We start from the raw sequence: 27209 nt of genomic DNA on the forward strand, positions 1-27209 counted from the left end.
GGAATGGAGGGGAAAACCTGATAAAGGCCATTTACAAAAAATTCACAGCTAACGTCATATTTAATGGTGAAAGATTAAATTCTTTCCTCCTAAGATCAGGAACAAGACAAGGATGTCTGCTCTTGCCACCTCTGAGGGCATCCAGATTACAAGAGCATGAAAAAGAATGAAATATTTAGGAATGAATTTATGAAAGTAGTGTAAAATTTGTACTCTGAAAACTACAAAATGTTATTTGAAGAAATCAAAGAAAACCTGAACAAGTGGAAACATGGCCCATATTCATGGATTAGAAGACTTAACATTGTCAATATAGCAGTATTTCCCAAATTGATTCAATGCAATTTATATGAAAATCCCAGCTGCCTTATTTTGCAGAAATTGACAAGCTGATCCTGAAGTTCATATGGAAATACAAAGGACCTAAAAATAAAAACAATCTTGAAAAAGAAAGAATTGGAGGACTCACACTTCCCAATTTCAAAATTTATTACAATGCTACAGTAAAGATAGCGTGGTACTAGCATTAGGATAGACAGTGGAATAGAATTAAGAGTAGGAAAATAAACTTTCATATTTCTGCTCAATTGATTTTCAGCAAGCATACCAAGACAATCAAATGGGGGAAAGAATAGTCTTTTTAAACAAACGGAGCTGGGAAAACTGGATATACCCACCAATAGAATGAACACAAAAACTTCACGAAACCATGCCTCACAACATTCACAAAAATTAACTTTGGTCATAGACCTAAATGTAAGAGTGAAAATTATAAAACTCTTATGAAAAAAATATAGAGATTTTCATGACCTTGGGTCAGGCAATGTTTCTTAGAAATGACACCAAAAAACACATGCAACAAAAGAAAAAATAAATTGAACTTCATTACAATTAAAAACTTTTAGCCTCCAAAGGGCACCACTAAGAAAGAGAAAAGATAACATACAGAATGGAAGAAACTATTTGCAAATGACATATAAGACACTAGAATCCAGAATTTATGAAGAACTCTTACAATTCAACAGTAAAAAAAGACAAGTAACGCAATTAAAAATGAGCAAAGCCTCCAAATAGACACTTCTTCAAAGAAGGTATACAAATTGCCAACAAGGATATCAAAGGATGCTGACCATCATTAGTCATCAAAGAAATGTATGTCAAAACCATAATGAGATCCCACTTCACCCTCATTAGGATGGTTACAGATACGTGTTGGCTAAGATAAGGGCAAATTGGAAATCTCATACATTGCTGGTGAGAGTGTAAACTGGTGCAGCTACTTTGGAAAACAGTTTGGTAGTTCCTCAGAAAGTACAACATAGAGTTGCCGTCTGACCCAGCAATTCCACATCTAAATATATACCCAAGAGAATTGAAGACATATTTCCACACACAAATCTTGTTAACAAGTATTTATAGCAACATTAGTTGTATAGCCAAGAAGTGAAAACTACCCAAATGTCTAAAACTGATGAATGGGTCAAGTGTGGTGTGGTCTGTCCATATGATGGAATATTATCCAACCATAAAAAAGAATGGAATTCTGATGCATACTACATGATAAACCTCTAAAACATTACGCTAAGTAAGCAAAGCCAGCCACAAGAGATCACACTATATTGTGTGATTCCATTTGCATGTATTGTGAGGTGATGAAATAGTCTAAAATTGATCGTGATGGTAGTGCAAACTCTGTCAATGATGTGAGTCATTCCCATTGTCCATTCAGTTCATTCATCCATCAACTGCCCATCTATTCAACATTATTTGCCTTTGTATATTTTTGCAAATCATGTATCTGATAAGGTACACTTCTTTTTCTTTATAAAATGAACTGAATTGTTGTATAATAATGTACATGAAGAAAAGCACACAGATCAAAAGGGTTCAGCTTGGTGAATATTCAGAAAATAAGCCCATATGCAAATAGCCACATCATATCAAGAAACAGAATAATACCAGCACTTGGTGCTTCCCCCATTCCCCCACTGGTCCATTTTGACCTACCGTTCTCCCCTATCCTGATTTCTAAATCCAGAGATTAGGTTTGTCTGGTTTTGAACTTTCTATGAATGAAATGGTGAGATAGGTTCTCCTTCATGGCTGGGTCTTTTCTCTCAAATACCATTATGTTTGTGCAGTTCAGTCTTCAGTTGAATGTAGGTGTTGAGTCGTCATCATTGCTGAGGAGTATTCTGTTGCTGATATACCACAATTTATTCATTGGTGCTACTTGGTGCCATTGAGGTTGTTTCTAGCTATGTGGGGCTACTAAACATAATATTGTTATGAAGTTTCTAATTTAATTTGAATTTCACTGATGAGTAGTGAGGTTGAGCATCTCATGTATTTGTTGGTCAGGTGGCTATTATTAAGTGCTTATTCAGATGTTCTCCCCATTTTTCTACTGACTTGTCTTTTTCCTTTGGATTTGTAGGAGTCCTTTCTATATTCTGGATATGAGTTCCTTGACAATCATATTTTATAGATGTCTTCTTCCATTTTGAGCCTGCTTTTTATTCTGTGATGTCTCTTGATGAACAGAAGTTAATTTTAGTATTATCCATTTTATCAATCCCACCCTTCATAGTTGTGCTTTTATACTCCCTTCCAAAAGTCTTTTAAAATTGTGGTAAAAACAAATAACATGACAACCACTGATCCAGCAATTTCATTTCTGGATATATATCCAAACCAAATAAAATCACTATCACAAAGAGATATCTGTGCCTCTATGTTCATTGCAAAATTATTTACAGTAGCCAAGACATGGAAGCAACCTAAGTGTATAGCAACAGATGAGTGGATAAAGAAAATGTGATAAATTGTGTATAACATATATATATTATTGTATAGACCCTGTATACGTATATGTATATAGTTTTTATATGTGTGTACATACATATACAATGGAATATTAGTCAGCATGAAAAAGCAGGAAGTCTTGCCATTGGCAATGACATGAATGAAACTGAAAGGCATTATGCTCAATAAAATAAGCCAGAGAGAGAAAGACAAATGCTGTATGATCTCACTTTATGTGGAATCTAAAGAAACCAAACTCATAGAAACAGAGAGTAGATTGGTGGCTGCCAGGGGCAGGAGGCAGGGTGGGGGAAATTGATGAAGATGGCTCCAGTTATTGGGTGAGTAAATTCTGTGGTTTTAATGTACAGAAAAGTATATATACAGTTATGAATACTATACTGTATACTTGTAAGTTAAGAGAGATCTTAAAAATTCTCACCACAAAAAATAAAAAACAATGTTAACTGTGACTTGATGGATATATTAACTAAACTTGTGGCTGTCATTTTCCAATGTATACATGCAGCAGATCATCCTGTTGTGCACCTTAAACCTACACAATGTCAGATGTCAATTATATAATATTCGTGGGGAGAAAAAACCCAGAAATCTACCCTCTTAACAAAATTTTAAGTGTCAGTACAGTAGTGTTAACTTACTTCACTTTTGAACCACAACTGCCCAAGCCCCTCCCCTCTGGCTCAGGCAGCCATTATTCTACTTTTTGTTTCTATGTGTTTGCTTTAGTGGAATCATGCAATATTTCTTTTTTAACAGTAGCTGTCTCTTTCCCTAGTTAGCTGAGAGATTTTTTTATAATTATTAATGAATTATAAAAAAAGAATTTTTTATAATCATGAATGTTGGGTTCGGTCAAATGACTGTTCTGCTTCTATTGCAATGATCATACGGTTTTTCTCCTTTATTACACTAATGTGGTGAGTTACATTCTTTGAATTTTGAATGTTAATCCAATCTTGCATTCCTGGTATAAACCTCACTTAGTCAAGTATTATTCTTTTTAATATACTGTTGAATTCTGTTCAGTAAAATTTTGTTTAGAGTTTTTGCATCTATGTTCATGAAGAATATTGATCTACAGTTTTCTTTTCTTGTAGTTTCTTTGTCTTGTTCAGTATCAGGGTAATGCTAGCCTCATAGGATTTGGAAAGTTCTCTTCTTATTTCTGGGAGAATTGGCATAGAATGGGTATTATATCTTTCTTAAATATTTGATAGAATCCACTGATTAAGCTCTCTGGGTCTAGAGTTGTTTTTTATGAAAAAGATTTTGATTATGAATTTAATTTCTTTAGTAGATATAGGGCTACTTAGATTTTCTATTTCTTGTGTCAGTTTTGATAAACTCATTTTTTCAGGGAATTTTTCCATTTTATCCAAGTTTCAAATATGCTATCATTAAATTCTTCACAATAGTCCCTTATCATCTTCTTAATGTCACAGGATCTCTATTAATGTCCCCTTTTCATTCTTGATCCTGGCAATATGTGTGTTCTCTTTCTCTTTGAATTTTGCTGGAGGTTTTTGGATTTGTTAATACTTTAAAAGAATCAGCTTTGGCATTGTTGATTTTCTCTATTCTTTGTTCATTTTCTATTTTATATATTTCTGCATTTAAGTAATGGCATATAATTATGTATGTTTTTTCTATAAAATTGTCAAATAACATTTTTCTTTTTTTTTATTGTGGTGAAGACACATAACATTAGATTTACCATCTTGACCATTTTTAAGTGACCAGTTCGGCAGTATTCAGTATATCCACATTGTTGTGCAACAGATCTCGAGAACTCTTCCATCTTGCAAGTCTGAAATTCTATACCCATTAAACAACTTCCTTTTTATTTTAAAATTATTCCTTTTCCTTTATTTACTTTGAATTTGATTTACTCTTCTTTTCCTAACTTCTTAAAGTAGAAACCTAGCTCATGTGTTTTACAGCCTCCTTTTTCTAATGTAGGTATGTGAAGCTATAAATTTTCCTTCAAGCACTGCTTTAGTTGCATCCCAAAAATTTTCATGTTATAACTTTTTAGTTTCTTAGTCTTATCATCATTCAGTTGGAAGTGATTTCTAATTTTCCCTTTGACCTATGAATAACTTAGAAGTGTTTTGATTAGTTTTCAAATACTTGGCCAAATTTCCAGCTATTGTTATTGATATTCAATACCATTGTAGTCAGAAAATAAATTCTACACTCTATGATTTTGATGATTTGAAACTTCCTGCATCTTTTATATGTCCCATTTTCTTGGCTATTTTGGTAAGTGTTCCATGTGTACTTTGAAAAGAATGTGTGTTCTGCTGTTGTTGGATGTAAAATGTTATAAATGTTAGTTAGGGCCAGTTAGTTGATAGTCTTGTTCAAATCTTTTATATCTCTACTGTTTTGATGTCTACTTGTTGTATGAACAGCTGGGAGAGGTCTTAAAATTTCCAAATATGATTGTGGACTTGTCTGTTTCTCCCTTTAGTTCTTTCAGTTTCTTTTATTTTTGAATCCCTAAATTGCCAGGCATATATGCATTTAGGATTATTATGTCTTCCTGAGGAATTGGTTCTTTTATCACTACAAAATTGACCTTTTAATTTTCAGTAATGTTCCTTGTCCTGAAGTCTTTCTCTGTTTGTAGAGACAGACACATTTTCCTAAGCTTTCTTTGCTTAGTACTTTCATGATATATCTTTTACTATCCTTTCACTTTTAATCTTTGTATTTATAAGTAAAGTCTTATTTCTTCTAAATGATATCTAGTTGGATCTTGCCTTTTCATTTAATAGTCTGAAAATCTCTCCATCTTAATTGTTGTATTTAGTCCATTTTCATTTTATATAACTATCTACATGGTTGGATTTAAGTCCACTGTGGTAATTTTTACTTTCTGTTGGTTTCATCTGTTCTTTCTCTATTCCTCTTTTCATTTTTATTTTGGGTGAATGGGTTTTTAAATTTTGTTTTGTATTCTGTTCTAGTCTATTTTGTGTGTTGACTTTCCAGTCTCTTTGTGTGTATGTCTTTAACTGTGTCTGTCCAAAGCTCTGCTGGTTTCTCTTCCTTGCAGTTGCTTTCTTCTTCCTAATCTGAGCCTGATTCTTACTCAGCCAATGCCCAGACTCAGAAAATGCTCCCAGAGAAGAAAGCAGCTCCTGATTTCACTTCTTCTTTGAAGGACTCTTCCTTTTCTGTAATTTTAGTTTGTCTTGATTTCTTTGCTTCTACAGCTCTCCAATTATTATTATTATTTTTATTTAATTTATCAAATGTACATCACAGTGGTTCAACAGTCCCCCTCTCCCTCCCCCTGCCCCTGCCTACTCCTCTCGCCCTTGGTAACCACTAGTCAGTTCTCAGTGTCTATGAGTTGAATGGTGTTTTGTTCCTTCTGCTTTGTTTTGTTTTTATATTCCACAAATAAGTGAAATCATATGGTATTTGTTTTTCTCTATCTGGCTTATTTCACTGAGCATAATACCCTCTAGATCCATCCATGTTGTTGCAAATGGCAGGATTTCATTTTTTTAATGGCTGAATAGTATTCCATTGCGTATATGTACCACCTGTTCTTTATCCATTCATCTATTGATGGACACTTAGGTTGCTTCCATATCTTGGTTATTGCATGCAGTGCCATGATAAACACAGGGGTGTATTTATCTTTTCAAGTCAGGGTTTTTGTTTTCTTTGGGTCAATTCCTAGGGGTGGAATTACTGGGTCAAATGGTATTTCTATTTTTAGTTTTTTGAGGAACCTCCATACTGCTTTCTACAGCAGCTGCACCAAGTTGTAGTCCCATCAACAGTGTCAGAGGGTTCCCCTTTCTCCACACCCTCGCCAGCATTTATTTCTTCTCTTTGGGATGTTGGCTGTTCTAACTGGTGTGCGGTCATATCTCACTGTGGTTTTAATTTGCATTTCCGTGATGATTAGTGAAGTGGAGCATCTTTCATGGGCCTGTTAGCCATTTGTATTTCTTTGGAGAAGTGTCTGCTCAGGTCTTCTGCCCATTTTTTGATTGGGTTATTTTTTTGGGGGGTGTTGAGGCATATGAGTTCTTTATATATTTTGGATGTTAACCCCTTATCAGATGAGTCATTTACGAATATATTCTCCCATACTGTAAGATGCCTTTTTGTTCTGCAGATGGTGTTCTTTGCTGTACAGAAGCTTGCTTTTTAGTTTGATGAAGTCCCACTTGTTCATTTTTTATTTTGTTTCCCTCCAATTATTTTTAAAAAATATTTGTAACATATGTGTTTAGTTTTTCTTAATTAAAGAAAAATTCTGCAGCAGGGGAATAGCCTGCAACTAACTCACTGCACCCTGCCCAGGAGGATTTCATGTTTCACTCTTCTCACTACCTGCTTGCTACCCCAGCCCCTGTTCTTTCCCAGCCTCATCCCTAACCTCACATTTGATGGACACCTGATCATTTTGTGCCATTGCTATTTTATACATGAGCTACATGAAGCCTAACTGAGAATCACTTGGTCATTGCCGCAGTACTCTATTTCGGCCTCCATGTGGGGCAAAATGCTTTAGGCCTGAGCTCTAAGTATATCCTATGACTAGTGTCCGATTCCTCCAGGTATTTGTAGAGTAGCCAGCATAATGCCTGGCATATGGTAGGCATCAACAGGTGTAGGCCAGGGGCAAGGAACTGTTGGCTGAGGGTGGAGGATGAGGGACAGAGGGTTCAGAGGAAGGGGAAGCTCTGTCATTGCTACTGAGCTGGATCTGTTAAATTACAGGGACATTTGGCCTGAATGTTTGGAAAAGGCTGCAGGATGTCCAGATGGTTAATGAGTATGATCTAAGAATAAGGGTAAAGGCGGATGACGACTCCCTAGATGCTTCCCAGGCCTTCACTGAGCTGCAGTGAGTTATCATGGCCCACCTGGTCTCCTCTGGCCCAAGGAAGGGGATGCTGGGCATTTCCCCAAGTCCCAGGCAGCCTTACTTGGAGAGTGCAGGGCACACTCGGTGGGGGGGGGGGGGTGCTCAGAAGGCCAAAGATTTGGGACCTACAAGCACATTTGACTCCACAGGTGTCAGTGGTGGCCTAAGAGCTCTGTTCTAGCCCAGCAAAGCTGAAAGACTCAGAAGTACAAAACAGTGGAAAATATAAAAACCCAAGTCCCTTCCCCAGAACCAGGTTCAGATTTGTTCAGGCTGGTTCCCTGCAGAGGTTAATTCTGTGTGGCCAGAGTTCCCTGGGAGGATAGACACTCACGTTATTTCCCTGTTTCATGGGGAAGGCAGGTTGCTTGCTTTGGAAACCTTCTCTTCAGGTTTTTCCTCCATACATGTTCCACCCTATTTCTGACCAAGTCTTGGATAATTTAGATCCTTCAAAGAATATTTATTGAGGTCCTGATGACTGCCAGGCCCTGTGCTAGGTTCTAGAAATCCAGTCAGATATGAGTCCTGCCTTAGGCAACTCACAGTCCATTTGGAGAGATGGATATGCAAACTCGTGACTGCAGTTCTATGTGGTAAGTGGCAGGACTGTTAAGAACAGGGATAGCGTAGAGGAAAAATCTCCTGATTGGGTGGATCAAGTAAAAGAAAGGCTTCATAGAAGAATAGATTTTGGAGTTGTGTTTTGAATATAAGTGGGAGTTTTCCAGGCACTTCCAACAGTCCTTGTGGCTCCTATACTCCTGGGAAGGCATAAGTCTTATCTGTTGGGGGGGATATCAAATAAGGCAGAGGCAGGGCTTCCCTAGGAGGGAGAGGGTGTTTAAGTATTCCACAGGGGGAGGTCCAGCTAAGGTCAGGATGGGGTGCCAGGTCTCCACAGAGGAGAGCACAGGGTGTTGGGGAAGGCGGCAGGACTTGGTGGGAGCCAGTTTAATCTGGGCTTTGCTAATGTTAATTGAACACTTGCTAATTGACCAGGCCTGGGCAATATGGCCTCAAGGGAGGGATGAGAAGCTTGGAAAGGCCCAGGCCCAGGAGGGAGGAACCGCGCCTAGGGCACCTTCTGAAAGAAAGCCCCTCATGGCAGGGGGTAGCGGGATCTCCCTGAGGCCCTGGAGTACCAGCAGCGGGAGCAGGTAGCTCCATGGCGCTCCGAACGGGAAGGAGGACGCCGAGGCTGAGGCGTGGGCCAAGCTGCAGAGGTGCAGGGGGCCCTGCTGTCCCCATGGGCCGGAGAGCACTCCCCAGAAGACACTGAGAACAGCTGGCACAAGTGGGAGCCCAAGGGCAAGCAGGTGAGGCTGGGGGTGTAGAGGGGCCCCCAGCACCTCAAGCCTGAGCCCTCACGCTTGCCCTTGACTCCTGCAGGTGAGCCAAGTTCTGGGAGCAGCGTACACGTCCAAGTGCAGCCTCCAAGTCCCAAACTCCTGTTCACCAATGTGCAGTACGCCTGGGTGAAGTACCAGGTGAGCCGCAGCAGTGTTGTCTCCTCGAGATACCGGGGCTGGAGGCCGGGGATCCCGCCTCCATCGGTGACCACTCGTGCCCACCTGGCCCTCCAGTGGGGCTGAGGGGAACATCGGGCCTTTCACGGGATTCTGGACCACAGACAGTTCTGGGATAAAGCTGGTCGGGCTGGTTTGTCTGCCAAGGCCCTGGTTGAGGCCATGGAGATGGGTTTGACCTTGAGGGCAAGCCTCACTGGGCCCTTGTGGGGGGTCCTCTGGGCCTGGCGCTCCCACAGCGTCCAAAGCATTGCCTGAGTGTGTGGTTTTGGTTTATCAGTGTGTTTACTGCTCATGTTGCTCCTGTGCGGGTACAGGGTCTCATGGTGCCAGGTAAACGATCAGGAGGAGATGGAGGGCATGGAGGGGGTTTTCCTTGGAAAGAAGGAAAAGGAGCCAGGGACTCTGGAAAGGCAGCCTCAAGCCCCATCATGCCTCTTGCTGGGCAGATCCCAGCCGTTCCCTCCTCGAGTGCCATGAGGCACTGTGGGGGCTCCCTCCCTCTGTGTCGGGGTCTCAGCATTAAGTGAGACAGCTCCTCTGTGCTTGCTGGGGAGAGGTCAGAGTGCAGAGGGAGATGCGCCCAGAGCCAGCCTGGCAGGCGGTGAGAGCACGTCTGGGCAGTAGCTGGTACCTGGGCCTCCTCCTAAGACAGGGACAGTCCAGTGCCCACCTTGCAGGCTGCTGCTATACCAAGAGAAGGGCGGGTTTGGTCATCAGTGACAGCCGTGGCCCTCCAGAGACTTCTTCTGCATGGAAGTGTCAGGCCCATCCTCCTGGGGCCTCCCTCTTGGTCCTGCTGCCCCTGCACTCCCCTCTCTGTTCCCCACAGATCGCTCCTCAGATCTACCAAATGCTGCACTTCAATGAACTGGCACCCACCCACCCGCCTGACTTGATGAAGCACAAGGTGCTAGAGCAGCAGGGCCGGCTCCTCCACCTGGAGACCCACACCTTCCAGAAGGACCTGGATCCTGATAGGGAGACGGCACCCAGCACCACTGCCAGCACGCCCACTGCCTCCTCCACGTACACCTCATTGTCACCTTCAGCCCCGGCCTCTGGGTTCCCGGAGTACAACCTGTCCACCTCCCTAGGGCTGCAGTCCCCCCAGGTGTCCAGGTACATCGTGCAGAGGTCAGCAACCCCCATGCCTGTCAGCTCCTCCCCAAAGCAGCTCTCACGGCCTCTGAAGACCCCTCCTCTGTCCTCCGTGAAGAAGAGCTCCCGCATCAGGTTCTGAGGTGGCCCGTCCTTCTCCCCTGTCCTCCAGCAGGTACCCAGGCCAGGGGGGCCTGGCTGTCCCTGGCTTACCCCTACCAGGGCCAGGGATATAGGCCTCCTGGCTGTCTCTGCCCGGCCTGGCTGGTGAAGCTGACCTTCTTCCTCACCAGGGACTTGGAGAAGGAAATAAATGTTCTCAGATGTTGGAGTCCCACAGGCCCTGAGTTGGGCTGTGTGTCCCTCGTGCTCTTAGGCGCCAGGCTATGTCTCTGAGATCGTGTCATACTCCCCCTGTGAGGCCCTGGGCAGGCGCAGGGGGAGAGGCCTGCCCCCAGGAGGCGGGTGCAGCTGTCTGGCAGGGGGTCTGGGTGATGCCGCTGGGGTGAGCTATTTGACTCTGAAAAGTGGTTCACCCTCAAGGCAAGAGTGAGGCCCAGAAGTCATCTGGAGGTAACAGTGGCTGTATGTCTCCTACCCCTGCTATGTGTCTGTCCTCTTCCACCACCAAGTGTTGCGGTCGGGGTCCGTGAAAACGAGAAACTGAGGCAGAATGACGTTTAATGCAGAGGGCTTAGGCTCCTTTGGAGACTAAGCACCAAGCCAGGGCTTCCATGTGCTTTTATTAAGCTACAGCAAGTAAAAAGACAAGCATCAATTAATGATTATAGGATGAGTTTTTTCATCAAGCTAAATAATTGCAGACTATTCACCTCTTAAAGTTTCTCTTCTGTCTCGTCAAGTCAACCACCACGTGAGTCTCACGGTGTGCTCCTTATCTGGGTTTACCTCGGAAAGGACAACGGGAACTGTTTGCAGTCCTTGTCACATCGCTCATGACTCGCACCAGATTCCAAGACGCAGCTCCTATTCTCTCTTAGATTAGTTTCAGCTATAGATTAAGCTTAAACAGGAATTAAATTACAGCAAGATTAACTGCTGGAGTATCTACACTGGGGTATCTACAACCAGGCGCTCCTCTGCAGGGAACCCTGTGTTTACAAACTGTTCAGTCCCTCATGTAAGGGAGGCCCAGAGCGTGGATGGCACCTGAGCCTGGCTCTGCTACAGTCTGGCTTTGGAGTCCGCTGTTGACTCTGGGCTCATTGTCCCCCTCTGGCCCAGAGGCATCTGTCCAGGCCTCTGCTGGCCCACCATCCCTCTCAGCAGCACCACACTGGGTTCTGGGGCATTCAGAGACTCTGAACACCCAATAGCAGCCACTGCTGCTGTTCCACAGCTCCCACGGTGCCATCTAGGCTGGGGCTCACTGGAGCCATGAAAGGTGGGTTGCAGGCCTGGTTTCTCAGAGGTCTCTGCAGCTCTTGTTCCCACGGACCCTACTGCCCAGCCAAGGCTCAGCCCTGGGCAATGAATGTGTGGCTTCCCCTCCCTCTCTCTGCTTCCATCTCCCTTTCTCACTTCCCAGGGTGCAAGCACAGGGCTTCCCTCTCCTCTAGCGAGGAGTCCCCGTGTCACTGTGCCCCCTCCCTAGGGCCAGTGCATCCTCTCTGCTACGGAAAACTGTGATCTGAGCCCTCCAAGGCTTGGTTCTTGGATTAAAGATCAGGGACCACCCAGGAGCCCGGATTACTGAGGCCAAAATACATATGCATGCTGTACCCCAATGTCGTCCCTGCATCCATTTCCTAGGGCAGCTGTAACAAAGTACAACACACCAGGGGCTTAAAACAACAGAAATGTATTGTCTCACAGTTCTGGAGGCCAGCAGTCCGGTGTGGGCAGTGCCACGCTCCCTCTGTAGGGGAGAATCCTTCCTTGTTTCTCTGGCTTCCGGGGTTGGCCAGCAATACTCGGTTCCTTGGCTGGCAACGGCCCACTCCATCCCTGCCTCTGCTGTCACGTGGCCTTCTCCCTGTGTTTGTGTCACGTGGTCATCCCCTCCAGGTGTCTCTCCTCTTGTAAGGACACCAGCCATTCCACAGCACGACCTTGCCACACAACTGGGCCGCCACTGAGGCAGGGTTTCAACCCTGGGCTGCATCCCCAAGCTCTGGACTGTACAGGCCTCTCACAGAGGCATCAGTGTCCCTGGCTTCTGGCTACAGACAGCCATCTGGAAGCCAGATCCCTGTCAGTTGTTGGGTAGGGAGGAAGGGAGGTTCTGAGCCACAGGAGCCCCCAGAGGGGCAACCCATCCCTGCTGCTGCAACCCAGGCCAGCCCCAGGCCTTGGGGGAGGCAACTGAGAGGAACAGCCAGCGCCTGGGAGTTAGGCGGCACGCGGCTCTGCACCTGCCCTACTGGGGACGGCCGCCCCCTCACCCCACCTCCACCGCGCTGCCGGCCCTGACGCTGACGCGAGTGCGCCGCCCAGGGCAAAGCCCAGGACGTAATGGGAGCAGGGAGCGCCCGCAGCTGGGGCCTGCGGGGGGCGGAGGGGGCGCTGTTCAGACGCTCCCTTGTCCTCGGCGGTACGTCCCCTCCGGCCAGCCCCCGGCCCTACCTGGTCAATGGCCCGCGGCCGCAGCCCGGTCTTCCCACGCTCATCCTTGCCCAGGTGGATCTCGCGCACCCCAGGCTTGATCTCCGCACGCCGCGCGCCCAGGCTGTTCCCAGACACCGGCGCCACCAGCATGCCCGGCGAGGGGCCCGAGACCACTGTCTGCAGACACCAGGGGAACAGGGAGTCACGCGGGGCGGGGAGTTGGGGTGGGAAAAGGCGGATGGAGTGATCCCTGGGCCCTATCCCACCCGCGCACCACACTTCTCAGGGGCAGAGAGGGAACAGGGTTCCATGAAGCCACTAGGGGGCGCCAAAGTCCCCCTAAAAACAGCGAGGAAAATGGGGAGAGGATGGGTATGCACAGAAAGGGGACCCTCATTTTCTAAGATAAACTGGTATTAGGAGAACACCACATTAAAATACATTTAAAGATGAAAAAGATTTTCACAGGAAGTAGCAATGAGGAAAAGAGGGCTTGATTTGATTTTTGTCTTGAAAAAACTTAAGGTAAAATTGTAATAATGAATGAATGCTTTTCCCCTAAGACCCAGAACAAGGCAAGGATGTCCACTCTCACCACTGCTGTCAAACATGGTACTCGAAGTACTAGCCAGAGCAACAAGGCAGGAAAAGGAAATAAAAAGCATACAGACCAGAAATAAAATGGTCTCTATTTGCAGATGACATGATGGTGTACTAGAAAAGTCCAAGGAATCTACAAATAAATGCCTAGAACTAATAAATGAGTGCAGGCAGGTAACAGGATAAACGATTGTCATACAAAATCAACTTTTCCTCTATCTACTGACAAAGAACATGTGGAAACTGAAATTTAAAGTACAATGCCACAATCACTCAAAAAAAAAACTACTTCGGTATAAATTTCACAAAACATGTGTAAGAATTGTATGCTGAAAACAACAAAAGACAGATGAAAGATAAAAAGATGGCAACAGAGAGATAGTTTCTATTCAAGGATTGGAAGAACACAGTAAAGCTGTCAATTGTCCCCAAACTGATACACAGAGTGAATGCAATTTCTATTAAATCTCTACAAGATGTTTTGTCAATATAGACAAGGTTAATCTAAAATTTTTATGAAAAGACAAAGAAACTAGACTAACGAAAACTATTCTGACATAAAGAGTAAAGTGGGAGGAATCATTTTACCAAATTTCAAGACTTACTTTATAGCTACAGTCATCAAGACAGTGTGGTGATGGTGAAAGACAGACACACAGTGAGTGAGACAGAAGAGAGAGTCCAGAAGCAGCCTCACACGTTAGGGCCAAGTGCTTTTTAACCGAGGTGCAAGAGCAGCTCAACGAGAAAGAACAGTCTTGTCAGCAAGTGGTGGGGAGCAATTAAACATCCATTGGCAAAAATATGAACCCTGACCTAAACCTCACACACCTTGTACAAAAATTAAATGAAATTATAAACTTAATGTAAAACATTAAACAATAACTGTTTTAGAGAAAGGTTTTAGAGGAAAAGAAAGGAGAAAATCTTCAGGTCCTAGGTCTTGTATAAATTTCTCAAACAGGACACTGAAGCATGACCCACAAAAGAAAAAGAACAAATTGGGCCTCAGCAAAATTTAAATTTTCTACTCTGCAGGAAACCCTTTTGATAGGTTGAAAAGAGAAGCTACAACCCCAGGAGAAAGTATTTACAAACTGCATATCTGATAAAGGACTCTAGAATAAAGAACTGCCACAACTTGACTTAAGAAAGCAAACATTCCATTTAGAAAATAAGCAAATATACGAAGAAACATTTTTATGGTAAGAGTTTGCAGCTGGTAAGTTAAGCACATGAAAAGATGTTTGACACCACTAGCCATTAGGGAAATGCAAATTAAGATGTGGCAACCATAATGACAGGAATTATTATGGCAAAATAATTTGTAGTTTCGACAAAATTATAATGGCAAAAATTAAAAACAGTGACAACACCAAATGCTGGCGAGGAACAGGAACACTCATGCATTTCTGGCAGGAATATAAAATGGGACAGCCACTCTGGAAATAGTTTGGCAGATTCTTAAAAAAAAAAATTAAGTATACATTTATCACATGACCTAGCAACTGCTAGCAATTGCACTCCTGGGTATATATCCCAGAGAAATGAAAACATATGCCCATATAAACAGCTGCACACAAACATCCCCGATAGCTTGGTCTGTAATAACCAAAAACTGGGAACAACCAAGATGTCCCGCAACAGGTTGAAAATACAGCAGGGCCCACCGCGAAATCCTACACCATAGTGAAAAGGGAAAACCACGATGCCCACAGCGCCTGGGAGGCATCCCATGGGCATGGTGCTGTGAGTGAAAAGGCCAATCTGGAAAGGTCAAACATATATGACTGCATTTACATACATTCTGAAACAACAAAATTATAGAGACAAAAAACAGCCCTGGTGGCCAGGGCTCAGGGAGTGTGAGGGGGACAGGGTGGCCTGATTATGAAGGGGCAGTGTGAGGAGACCTCTGTGGAGATGAAATAGTTCTATTCTTGATTATACCTGTGGTTACATGAGTCTGTTCAGGTGCTAAAGTAACCCACAGAGCTACAGACACAGGCTGTGCCAATGGAAAATGCCTGCTTTTAATATTGTGATACATTGAGCTACGTGAAATGCAGTCACTGGGAAAATTTGGTGAAGGTACAGTCTTCTATACCCTTCTCTGTACTATCTTTGTGACTTCCTGTGAATCCATGATTATTTAAAAGTTAAAAATTTTAAATAAAATGTTTTATAAATATATCTGTCATAGTTCATCAAAATTTAGGTGAAATGAACCTATGTCCTAATGTAACTATAGACAACACAACGTTCTTTTCTATGTGTTTGCACTTCACAGCATAACTATTAAGGGGATCATTTTGGAGAAATATACCAGGGTGTCACCAGTTTTTCTCAGGGTCCCACAGGTCCCTGTCCCTGTCCGTTTAATCCCGTGAGATCCTCCATCAGCTTTGTATGTGACAGTGGCAGTTCTCATTGTCACTTCCGTCAACTTCATGAAACCTTCCCGCTTTAGCGAGATTTGCAGTTGCCCTTTGCCACCCGTTTTCATGGGCTCAGGGAGAGGTGGCAGACCAGGACACTGACAAATGGCCCACAAGGATGCTGGGGTTGGGGGAGGGGGCTGTTGAGTGGGGATGGAGTCCATAAGTGAGCACATTTTCCAGAGTGAATATTTCTGCATCACCCATTCTTTGGCTCCCTGAAGCCACAGAGAGCAAGAATCGACCATCGCTGTTTAATTTGGGGGACCAGAGCTGGGTGACAAGGTCCTTCTGCTTGGCTCTGCCATCCACACTGCTGCTCTCAAGGCACAAGCAGCCCTTCCTGAGAAGCCCCCGGGTTCAGGCTGTGTTTAATGTCTTCCCTTCTTGTCCAGCAGGCTCAGGCCCACAGCCTGAAGCCAGAGGTCAGAGGGCAGCTAGTGGCCCCCCAACCCCAAGGCCCTCGGGAAACCACAAAGCCCCACAGCACTTGTGCTGAAGGTTCAGAACGAGAAATGCTGCCAGAAACAGGGGCAGGCATGCTGGGGAAAGAGGAGATTGAGGTCTGTTAAATGTCAAGACCAAGGAACACTCTGTGCCCACACTAGGCAGGAGACGAATACCTACACGGCAGCCTTCTGGAGTCTGAAACAGGCTCTGCTTGACTTCTTGGCTGGAGAGGGAAAGACCCATATAATTTTCGAGTTCTGCCAGGTTTGGGTATAAAACTGATGGGAAGGAAAAGAGGAAGGAGAAAGGTGATACAGGGTGTGAGCGGAGCCATGCCTGCCTGGCTCCCAGGTGGCCGCTCGTTTTCACTGAGAGCCTGGGCCCTGGGATCTCCACGGCTGCAGTACATCCCCGAGAGCGTGTGTACCCCAGGGACATGGAACCTGCGGGAGGGGGGCAGGGATGCTTGCTGGGGACGTGGGCCTGCCTTCCTCCAGGAGCACGTGAGACACCAAGTCCCTCATGTGCCACTTTGGTGGTCAGCTCCACTGACCTCACTTGGCACTGGCAAGACATCCAACACAGAGAGCGGGACTGGTGCTGAGACCATGAGTGCCCTGCTCTTAAGAAATCCACAGGCTGTGGGAGGCGGGCATCTGACCTGAGGGCTCACTGGCCTGAATCGAGACTGCCGCGAACATCTCTAAGGGCCAAACATCCTAGTCGCCTCGTGTGACCCCAAATCAGGGACTTTAGTGTCCCACTGAGCCGCAGCTTTCTCAGTGTCCCCCTCAAAGGGCTCTAGTGAGGCTTAAATGTGCATACAATGCTCAGCACAGTGGCATGCAAGATACAAGTGCTGGGAAATGGCCAGAGAGGCCACTCTCAGTCAGGAGCACCCCACCACAGCTCACTCACCTGAAGGCTGGGAGACAGCCGTGCCCTGGACCGGCAGGGCGGACATCCTGAGTGTGGTCTGGCCTGGGCCTGGGGAGGGGTGGGGAATGCTGGTCAGCTGTGGCCAGGACCCTGAATCACTTGGAGCCTGGGGCTCCCTGAGGCTGGTGGTCAGGGCATCAGTATGCTGGGGAGGCGAGTCCATATATCTACATCTTCCAGGTGGTGTGCAAATGTAAGCTCTGTAGGTGTCTATGCTTCTGCAGGGAGCTTCTTCCTGGGCCCATGACCTACCCCATGGCATGACCCTTTTATGACCCGAAGCAGCCAGAACACTGAGGCCCAGCTCACGACTAAATGCTCAGTTGAAGAGCCTCAAATTCTCAAAACCCATGGGTCCACAGGTGGGATGGAAGGCAAAGGGGTCTTTTAGGGGCCGAGCAAAAGTACCATGCCATGGGCTGTCATGGGGTGTGCTCTGGAAGCTGGCCTTATGGTGTGGGGTCCACCCAAACCCACATGGAGGAAGCTCGGGGCAGAGCAGGCCCAAGAGACGCCTGTCTGCAGCTGCTGGGTCTGTTCTGTTCCTGCTGCAACTCCACTGCCTGGGTCCCCGGGCACCTGCTCCACCCAGCGGGCCCTGCACTGGCCCCAACACCCAGCACTCTGCAAGACAAGCCTCCATGGGTTACCCTGAGGTAATCACGAAGGCTGCCGCGGCTGCTTACCTGAATGGCGTGGTCCACCTTCAGGTCCTCCAGAGATGGGTACAGGGTGGACATGGCTGTTCCTTAACACCCTGCAGGGCACACAGCGTGAGGAGGGGTGAGGGCTGAGAAGGCACGGACATCCACCACCTGCCCACGTGCCACTCAACACTCTCAGGATGAGAAAGACATTCGGGAGGCATTGCTGCCTCTGATCTGGAGATGGGGGGCTGGACCTTAACCCAAGTCTGGTTCCAAGTCCATGGCCTACACCCTCATTCCATCCCACCATGTTAAACTGACTTGGGGCTTTAGAATCTGGACCCAGGGTTCCACCCAGGCGGACATGCTGGCCAGGAAAGGCAGGACAAGGGGCATGTCCGTGCCTGATGTGTTTGAAAGGTTGGAAGGGCTTACAAGATCTGATCACTTGAGACCTAACTTCAACCAGCAGGTGTATAGTAGCACCTGCTGCATACCCAGCCTATGTCTGAGGTTTGCACAGCATTGTCCCACAATTACAGAAAATTTAGTCCAGTGTCAAGAGGGTGGGGGCTTAATATTACAACAGAAAGGCAGTGAGGCACGTTGGAATTCCTCCCTGCCTCCCACCCCACTTCACCTCTGGGTACTTGCACTTGTACCATAAACCACTTATATGCAGCCTTGATCTTTGCCCCAGTGAAGTAAGACCAATGGAAATTCTTTAAACAGGCACACAGTCTGTAGCAGAATTCAAACTCTCATCAGAGCATCGCTCCAAAGGGCAGAGGGGAGGGGTCTGGAGGAGCATCGGGAACATTTATTGAATACCTTCTGTCCCAGGGGAGAATCAGTGGGACCTCAGAGCAAGGTACCTGAAGAAATGCAAAGGAAGCACCTTGGAAGAAAAGCTGAATTTCCCTCGTAGGTGAAATGTGGTGGGGCAGTTTGTCTTTCTGTGTTCTTTTTGGGTCACCCACTAACCCACTGGCCCTGTCACATCTCAAGGCCTTTGCTGGGCCAGTCCACTCCAGCCAGATGTCCTGCCCTGCCCCACGCCTCATCACCTTTGGTTCCTGCTGGACAGGCCTCCCCGGCTCCTCAGGTGACAAGGTCCCTGCAGCTCCCCCCAGGGCCCTGCTCTCCGGGAGAAGCAGGGCCAAATTCCCGCCCCGGACTCATCGGTTATCCTCAGTCTGTCTCCCTGGCTGGACTGCAGTTCCTTTAGGTCAAGGGGTGCCCTTTTCACCCCATTGGGCCTACATGTGACAGGTGAGCACAGTAAAGGGATGCCTGGGTGCCACAAAGAACCAAGTGGGCTGTGGCAGGTGATGTGACTCCAGCCCCAGGTCCAGGTTACTCTGAGTGACCTAGAGGGGCCGAGGTCATCTTCATCCATCACTGCTCCTGCTCCTTCCTCTGTAGCTGCTGCTTTGACCCTTGTGTTAACCTTGACACCCCCCACCAACACACACCCACACCCACACACACACCATTCCTTCTAATCTGCCATCAAATCCCATCTGTCCCACATCCCAGCCCTAATCCCCGTGCTGTGTTCAGGCTTCCGTCATCACCCTGTCCCTCCCCAGGAGCCACAACATCCCCCCACGGGCCCTGCCTCCTCTCTTGCTGTTCTCCAGATGGCAGCCAACAGGCCCTTCTGCAGGAGCCTGGGATTCTGTGCCCTTGCTTAAAGCCCTCCATGGCTCCCCACTCTCAGAATGTCCCCCACATTCAAGAAAGGGGCCCTCAAGGCCTACACGATTTCTCCAGAGACTGGAAGGAATGGTGACTCACAGGCCAGATGCAAACAGATTTTATCTGACCTAGCACAGTACGTTATACATTCAAATTAGCAGCCTAAATGCAAAACTCAAGACACTGCCTTAATAATCTCGTTTTATTAGGAGTACTGCTCCTAAAACACAGGAGGCTTTGGCAACCCTGGATGCAGCTGAGTAGTTGCAGTTGAGTTGCAGCAAACTCCCAGATGCCACAGACCCCACCACTCTCTATTCAGTCTCTTACACAGAGACACTTTACTCACTGGAGCTGAGTCCCAACTGGCACTGAGTCGCAACATTTGTTTGCAACCCCTCCCTAACTCTCCAGCTTCATTTTTTGCCTTGGGTCCTTTTCCAACCCCCACTCTCATCTCCAGCCACAAAGAGCTGCTTTCAGATCGTTAAATTAACGGAATTTTCTCATGTCTCCAGGCCTTTGCATGTGCTGTTCCATCTGGATTTCCCCTCCGCTATCTCTACTCCCTGCCTGGCTAACTCCTAACCATTTTGAAGTCCCAAACCAAAAGACACTTCTTTCAGGAAGCTTGCCTTGATTTGTGCTTCCTACCTCCCCTTAACTCTGGCCCCATGTCCTAAATGCTAATGTTATTCACTGCTCCAGTATTTGTCTCTTTACTTGTCCATTTACCTTGTTAGATTGAGAGGTCACAGGCAGTACTGAGCCTTCTCATTTAATGCAGAACCTGGAGCCCCTTGCATGGATACTAACTCAACAATATTGCTGGAAGCCATACATTCCACCTGGGCTTCCACTCTGCTCTTTGTAAAGCAAATGCTCTTTGACGTCCTAAGGACGCCTACCTTCCTAGGATGGAAACCAGGACCAGATGGCTGGGACCCTTTCATTACTGTCACCTTCTCTGGGTCCCAACTCAGTTCTGGGCAGAATAGGAAAGCAGATGTTCCCCTGCCTTTCAGCGGCTCATCACATAGTGGGAAGGGCTCCCAGCCAGCAAATATGCTCTGAGTCTCAATTCAATCATCCATTTATATCTGTTCACATTTGAGTGTCTACTGAGTGCCAGGGCCCCTGGGCCTGTTTTTCTCATACTGGTCCTTCTGCTTGGCACACCAGCCTTCTCTGTGTGGGTGTGGATAAAGTGAAGGTTCCTATGGCCAGGATTCTCAGCTGGCCCTGGTTGGCTAGCTCACTACACACATTTGGGCAATACGTTGTTACTGACTCTATATAAAGGGCTCCGCCCAGTGCTTTGGGCGACACGGTGGCACAGCTGCAAGGCTGCAGGAGAGCAAAGACAAGACAGAGACTGAGATGGCTGAGCGGGTAGAGAGGCCCAGAGGCAGAGACCGGCTTGCTGCACGCAGACTCGCTCTGAGTGGACAGGATTCTAGTGACTGACCTGCCACCATGGAAATAAAGTTGGGTGTAATCCTTTCACCCCAAGAATGTTCTACTGTCATTTCTTTGGTCTCACTGAATCCATAGTGAACTTGCCCCGGCAACACAGTGGGGCTCTTTTCAAGTCTCAGCTCAAATGCTACCTCTCTGGCTGGCTTTGCCAGGCAATGGGAAAACTGCTAGTTGGCTGGTTCTTCTCGTGCTTCCCTAACCCTGATTTGTGCTGCCTCTTTTGTCAAGCTATTTATCATATTATTTGATTAATATCTGGGTTTTTCTCATACTGGACCTCACAAGGGCAGAGGCTATGTTCTGTTCACCACACTATGCTTCCCCATCGAAAGTGGTATAAATTGTTATTTGGCTGAATAAATCAGAACAGATTGGAAATTTGTGTGAACATTTTTGGGTGCCACAGACTGAGGGGACAGAACTAGCCTTTATGAAGCAGGGCGTGGAGAACTGGACATCTTGGAATGCACACACAACAGTTCACCACAACAAACTGTCCTCATGACTTGTACGGCTCACATGACTTTCCAGTATCTTCCCAAAATGTATGCAAAAACCTCATCATAACCTGTTCTACATACAAATACAATGAGATTTCCCCCGGTTTTAATATACAATATATTATCCAGAAATGCACATATCAGGCTAATCGGGGGAAAGTTCACCCTTTTGGAAAATCAGTCTATCCTCACCAGGTGAGGATAGGTCACTGGTGAGTCACCAGAAACACACCCACGTACATCTGCATTTGTAGCTGTCACAGCGACTCCATGCGTGTATACAAATACATCAGCCTTCGACCCAAGATGTCGAATATAAACTCGGCAAAATTCAGTTGAATATTGTCTTGTATTAAACCTAAAGTGCTCGTTTTATTATGTACAAGCGTGACTGAGTGTAATCCAGTCTGATGTTTACATAATGAAATGCGCCGTCTTTCCTTACAAATTACTTTTATTGCCCTCATTTCTCCTCTATAATAAAGACTGGGGCGTCATATTGATTTTTTTTGCTCTGGACGAACCCGCTCGCTCCCTCAGCCTCAACTTCCCACTTTGTGAAATGGGAGCACTCCACGCGCTGGGGCAGCAGAGAGAGCCGCAGTGGTCCTGGGGTCTGTTCCGTTCTGCAGCCCCAGGCCTCAGTTTCCAATCTGTCACACCGCCCGACAACCCCCCGAGGACTCCCACCCGCCTCCGGTCGCTGCGGGCTACGGCGCCGGTGCGGAGACCCAGCAAGGACGCTACGGGGCGCTGCGGCGTCCAGAGCGCCTGCGTCGGTGGCCCCAGGAAGCCTTGCGGCTGCCGGGTGGGAAACGGCGGTTCGCTCTTCAAGGCGATGGTCGGCCGGGTGGGTGACTGGAGCCCACCTAGCCTCTCGCGCTCGGCAGGCGCCTGCGGCTGGCGCCGGTATCCACAAAAAGAGATCAGGTAAAGCAGCAGAGCAGAGGATGGGGGCTCGGTCGGGGTCCGCGTCCCCTCTTTGCCGGACTGGAGGTTGCGCGGATCAAATCGAGGTTTAAAGGGAGCGAGTGTCCCTTCGCCTGCCCACTACCCTGACCTCTGAGGGCCATTTACGGCCTCGGAAGGAAGGAGGATGAGGTTGACCGGCCCCCTGTTTGCCTGATAAGATTATGCGCTGAGACAGCTGTTGGGGGTCGAGGAGGCAAAGTCGACGCGGCTGCGCTCTGCGCTGCCTGTTGCCCGAACTGAAAAGGAAGCCCCCTCGCTCTCGGGGCGGTGCGGAAACGCCTTCAGGCCCTGAGTATGTCCTGCCCGTCGTGACGTCACGGTTCCTCCCACTTTTTGGCTCCCGCTCAACGGTTTCTTGCTGCGCGCTGACACCTGACACGGTGCTGAGCTGCAAGGGCCCCGCCCCGTTCCACGCAGACTGACCCTGGGATCTCACCCAAGAGTGCCCGAGTGAGAGAGCCTGCTGCTCAGGGTGGGGGTGTTGTGCTTGGCCGGGCACATCACCTGCCACAGCAGAATTGGACCCACTGCTGGTTATAAGAGTTGTTAGGCAGTTGGGTCTCTGGGGTGCTGGACAAATGGCTAGGGCAGCTGGGGAGGGTGGGGGTGGAGTGTCCTCCTCCAGGGATAGGGAGGCCCAGGTCTGAGTCCATCAGCTTTCCAGGTCTCTACCACCTCTTGCAGGTTATTCAAACTGAACTCATTTTCACCCAGCTTTACTGCCTCTCTGCAGTGGCCCCACCAAACCTACCCCAAGGTCTGAGCCAGAAATCGGGGGGTTATCCTCAACTCCTGCTCTTGAAGCCACAGCCAGCTCTGTGCTCAGGATAAATCTCAAACTTCAACTTGGCATTCAGATCTCCGTGTCCTGTCTCCTGGCACCATCTTCAGTCTCACCTCCTCACTCTTCCACCTGCCTTCATTCCAGACTCTTTGCTTCTTCTAGTTCTCACCTGCTAGTTCCTGATTCCTTCCTTTTGCAGGTGCTGTTCCCAGTCTCTAATACCATTCATGCCTTCTCCCCCTTGCTCATCTGGTGAACCATTCTTCCTTCAGTACTAAGCTCTCCCCAAAATCTCCACACCCACACACCACAGAATTAGGCAAGCCTCCCTTCTCTAGACCACAGAACATGACATTCACCTATTCGTCATTCATTCCACTAATGTTTATTAAGCACCTCTTGTGAGCAATTTCCTGGGTTAGATTTCCACTGTGCTGTATTCGTTTGCCTATCTCCCTCTCTGGTTGCGAATGTTGTTCATTTCTGAATCCTCAGTGCTGGGCCCAATGCCTGGCGCACAACAGGGGTCTGATTACTATTTCTTAAAAGAGTGGAGAAGCAGAGACAGAGGGAAGAGAGAATCCAAAAAAATCCCTTGAAGAAAAACCTAGGCCTGAAGTGAAGAAACATAATCCTGAGGAGGCGGATTGAAAGGCGGGCTCCTGAATCTGACAGTGGAGGAGGGCTCAGGTCAGTGATCATGGCTCCCACAGCCCACCGGCTCCTCTGGCAGGAAAAGAGCCACCTAACCGATCCCTTTTAGAGGAGTTTTTCTCTCTCACTGCACTTTCCAGAATTTCCATCCCTGAGCCAATGTAGTTTTTGATGTTATAAGTAATAACAACACCCACAGCAAACTGGCAGCGAGGCCTCAGAGATGAGTGGGGCTGAAAAGAGGTTGTCAGCCCCCATCTTTGGACTTTGTAATGAGGTCACTTCTTTGTTCCAAAGAGCTGAAACTCCGGGACTCCTACTTGTTTCTGGGGGCAACTCATCCATCCTTCAGAAGACAGCACGTGGGAGGGAAGCATGGGTTAGAATGTCAGAGGAAGAACTGGAAGGCCAGATTAGCCCAGAGATGTGATAAGTGGGGAAGGAGGAAGCTGTTGCTAGGCCCCAAGCATGTGCCTCTCCTCTCAGGGCTGTACTGCCTGCTGGAGAGGAACTGTGAGTTGCTTCAGGGAATGCAGATGCCCCTGGATCCAGGCCCAGGAGGGGCAGAGCAGGAGCAAAGACCCTGGGAGCAGGCAGGGCTGGATTCAGACTGCTGCCTCTGCCTTGTGAGAGCAAGCACGGACAAGTCCCTTTTGAGTGTCATTTCTTCCTCTGTATTGTGGGTAACCATACTTGTATCACAGAGTTATGATGGAGATGAAAAGAGTCTTAGAAGGAAGTGTGTGGAAAGCAGGTGGCACAGTACCTACTCACAGAGGGTGTGCAGGATCGTTAGCTTGGTTCCTTCCTTCAGTGCATCTACTGAGCACTAAGTCCCCCTACTGTTCTGGGGACGGTGAGAAGGGGGTGAGCAGACCAGTCTGTCCTGGAGGAGTGGTACTTCTAGCTGGATGGATAGGAACAAATGCTGTGTCCACTGGTGGGAATTGATGGGCTAAGGAAAGTGGGATGGAGGGTAGCGGGTGTCAGAAGGTCCAGAAGAGCCTCACTGTGGGGCTGACAGGTGCCTTGAGTAAAAGCCTTAAGGACTAGGGAAGTGCCTTGAGGCTAAGGACATAGCGCTGCAGCAGCCCTGAGATGGGAGGGCCCGTTGCGTGTACAGAATGTCTGCCCAGTGAGAGAGAAGTCAGTCTTTCAGGGGGCGCGTAACAGGAGAGGAGCTTGGAGAGGCAGTGAGGTCCAGATCCTCCCGGGCCTGTGGGCCATGGGAAGGACGTGGCATTTCCTCCACTGAGCTGGGGTCCCCTGGAGAAGTGTGAGCAGCAGAGTGACATGGCCCAACTTTGATTTTAACAAGCTCCCTCTGGCTGATGTTTGGAGAGTGGACTAGAGGGTAAGGGGCAGGAGCCCAGGTGAGAAGGCTGGGGAGGTAGGGTCATTAGTTTGGGCTGCCACATGTAACACCCCTGCCTGCTGCCCAGCCCCCAGCAGCCCCATTTCAGCACCATCTTCTGGGGCTGCTGCGTACACTGGCCCCCTGTGTCCATTACCTCACTCAGTTCTGACTGGGGGGATGTGTCCAGTGTCCACATGAAGAAACCAGTTCTGAGAGTGGCTAAGCCCTGGCCCAGCTTCCTTGCCTGGTAGAGAACTTGTTGGTAGAAATAGCTTCAGGCAGAGAAGTAACAGAAACTGAGGCCTGCACTCAGTTTCTTAGGACAATCAGTTCTTTGCCTGGCCTTCCATGGGCCCGCTTCATGGAGCAAGGTGTGGGTCCCATCTCCGTGAACACTGTCACCAGCAGTCAGGAGCCTGGCGCCCTCATGATACTGGAAGAAGGTCACTCGACCCTCAGACCTGGCCCAGGGCTGGGGTCGTAGGAGAAACCCCAGTTCACACTTGGCTCCCAGAGTGACGCGCCTTGAAAGGAAACTGCCAGGAAGTCCCAGAGGGTCAGGACAGTGAGGGAAGGAGGCAGGGCTCTTACCTGTGCCAGGTGCTGCTGCCCGTCCTTCTCCAGCCACTGCCGAGTCTGTTTCTCTCCTTGGAAGGTGGTGGCCCTTGTCCCAGCTGGGTTCCTGCTTGGGGAAGGGTGGTGCCGTGGTCAGCTGACTCACCTGGGACTGGGATGAGCCCAGGTGAGGCCCTTTGCCTGAGTAAACAAATCAGGTCACCTGCCCCAGCCCTAGTCTAGATGTGGTGGTGGGGTTAGGGGCACACACACCTACTGTTGAGTGATATATGAACCAGGACCTTGTGGCCTTGAGGAAATCAGATTTGGGTTAGACACCGAGGCCTGCTGAGCAAAGTGAGGACAGTTTGGTGGGTCTCCAGGGTGTTTAAAAATGGCCACGCCTGTGACCCAGCCTTTTCTCTCCTAGGACTTTGTTACAACAAACAAGTAGGCATTGGGGTCTGAGGGCCCATCACCACACTGGAAATCCCAAATGCTCTTCACTAGGGTCTAGTTAAATAATCAGTATTTCTGGAAGATCACAAAGCTATCAAAGTCATTCAATTAAGAAGCCATGAGGAAATGTTCCTGAGACACTGGCAAGATAGTGAAAAATCGATATTGTGGTTCTGCTCTTGAGTTTGTGTTTTGCATTTTGGAAAGTGGATGTGCACTGGCAGCAGGGAGGGCATGTACTGAAATGCTGGTGGTCCCTTGGGGGGTTGTGGGTGGGCTTTTGTTTGTACTTTTGTGTGTGCTCCAGGTGGTAGGATTTGTTTTGTTTTGAAGTCAGTTTTTGTTTCAAATGCTTATGATTTTTACAAGACAGGAGCCGACTAAGTTTGTTTTAAGAAGGGATTTAGATTGGTTGTCCCCAGGAAGGGGAACTAAGGGTGTGGGTGCTGGGTGGGAGGGGACTTTCTTTACAGCACACTTCGTGGTGCCTTTTAAATTTTGAAAAACTTGAATGTATAACCCATTACCAAAGTAATCAGATACAATTGAACAGAATTGGAAGAGAAATTTAGTTTAGGTCCTAGTTTTCGTTGGACAGAGGTGCCTGTCACACTTGGTGTCTGGGGAGAGACTGGGGACCTGTGTGCTGGCAGCCCTGTGAGGAATGACAGGGCCCCCACCCAGGGAGGGGTGAGGGTTGGGACTGCTCACCAGGTCAGGCAGCCAGCCCTATGTCACAGTCTGGGGGAG

The 27209-nt window shown here is 47.6% G+C and overlaps 2 protein-coding genes and 1 pseudogene across 2 annotated transcripts in view; 2 read left to right on the forward strand and 1 right to left on the reverse strand.

Annotated features, from left to right (window-relative positions):
* LOC130683995 (uncharacterized) overlaps positions 1 to 10594 on the forward strand; it is a 30682-nt pseudogene extending 20088 nt beyond the window's left edge.
* Positions 1 to 27209, forward strand: part of LOC130678885 (uncharacterized) — a 132227-nt gene that overhangs the window by 76253 nt on the left and 28765 nt on the right. The window lies entirely within an intron of this gene.
* On the reverse strand, positions 12162 to 26124 carry LOC130683885 (syntenin-2-like). The gene is made up of 6 exons (XM_057502903.1): positions 26037 to 26124; positions 18038 to 18108; positions 17331 to 17399; positions 16590 to 16690; positions 12943 to 13101; positions 12162 to 12553 (listed from the first exon to the last, which is right to left on the reverse strand). Exons 3-6 carry the CDS (start codon positions 17374 to 17376, stop codon positions 12509 to 12511), a joined length of 351 nt encoding a protein of 116 aa, XP_057358886.1. The 5' UTR covers positions 17377 to 17399; positions 18038 to 18108; positions 26037 to 26124; the 3' UTR covers positions 12162 to 12508.

The sequence above is a fragment of the Manis pentadactyla genome, chromosome 5 (genome assembly GCF_030020395.1).
Source record: "Manis pentadactyla isolate mManPen7 chromosome 5, mManPen7.hap1, whole genome shotgun sequence".
NCBI lineage: Eukaryota > Metazoa > Chordata > Mammalia > Pholidota > Manidae > Manis > Manis pentadactyla.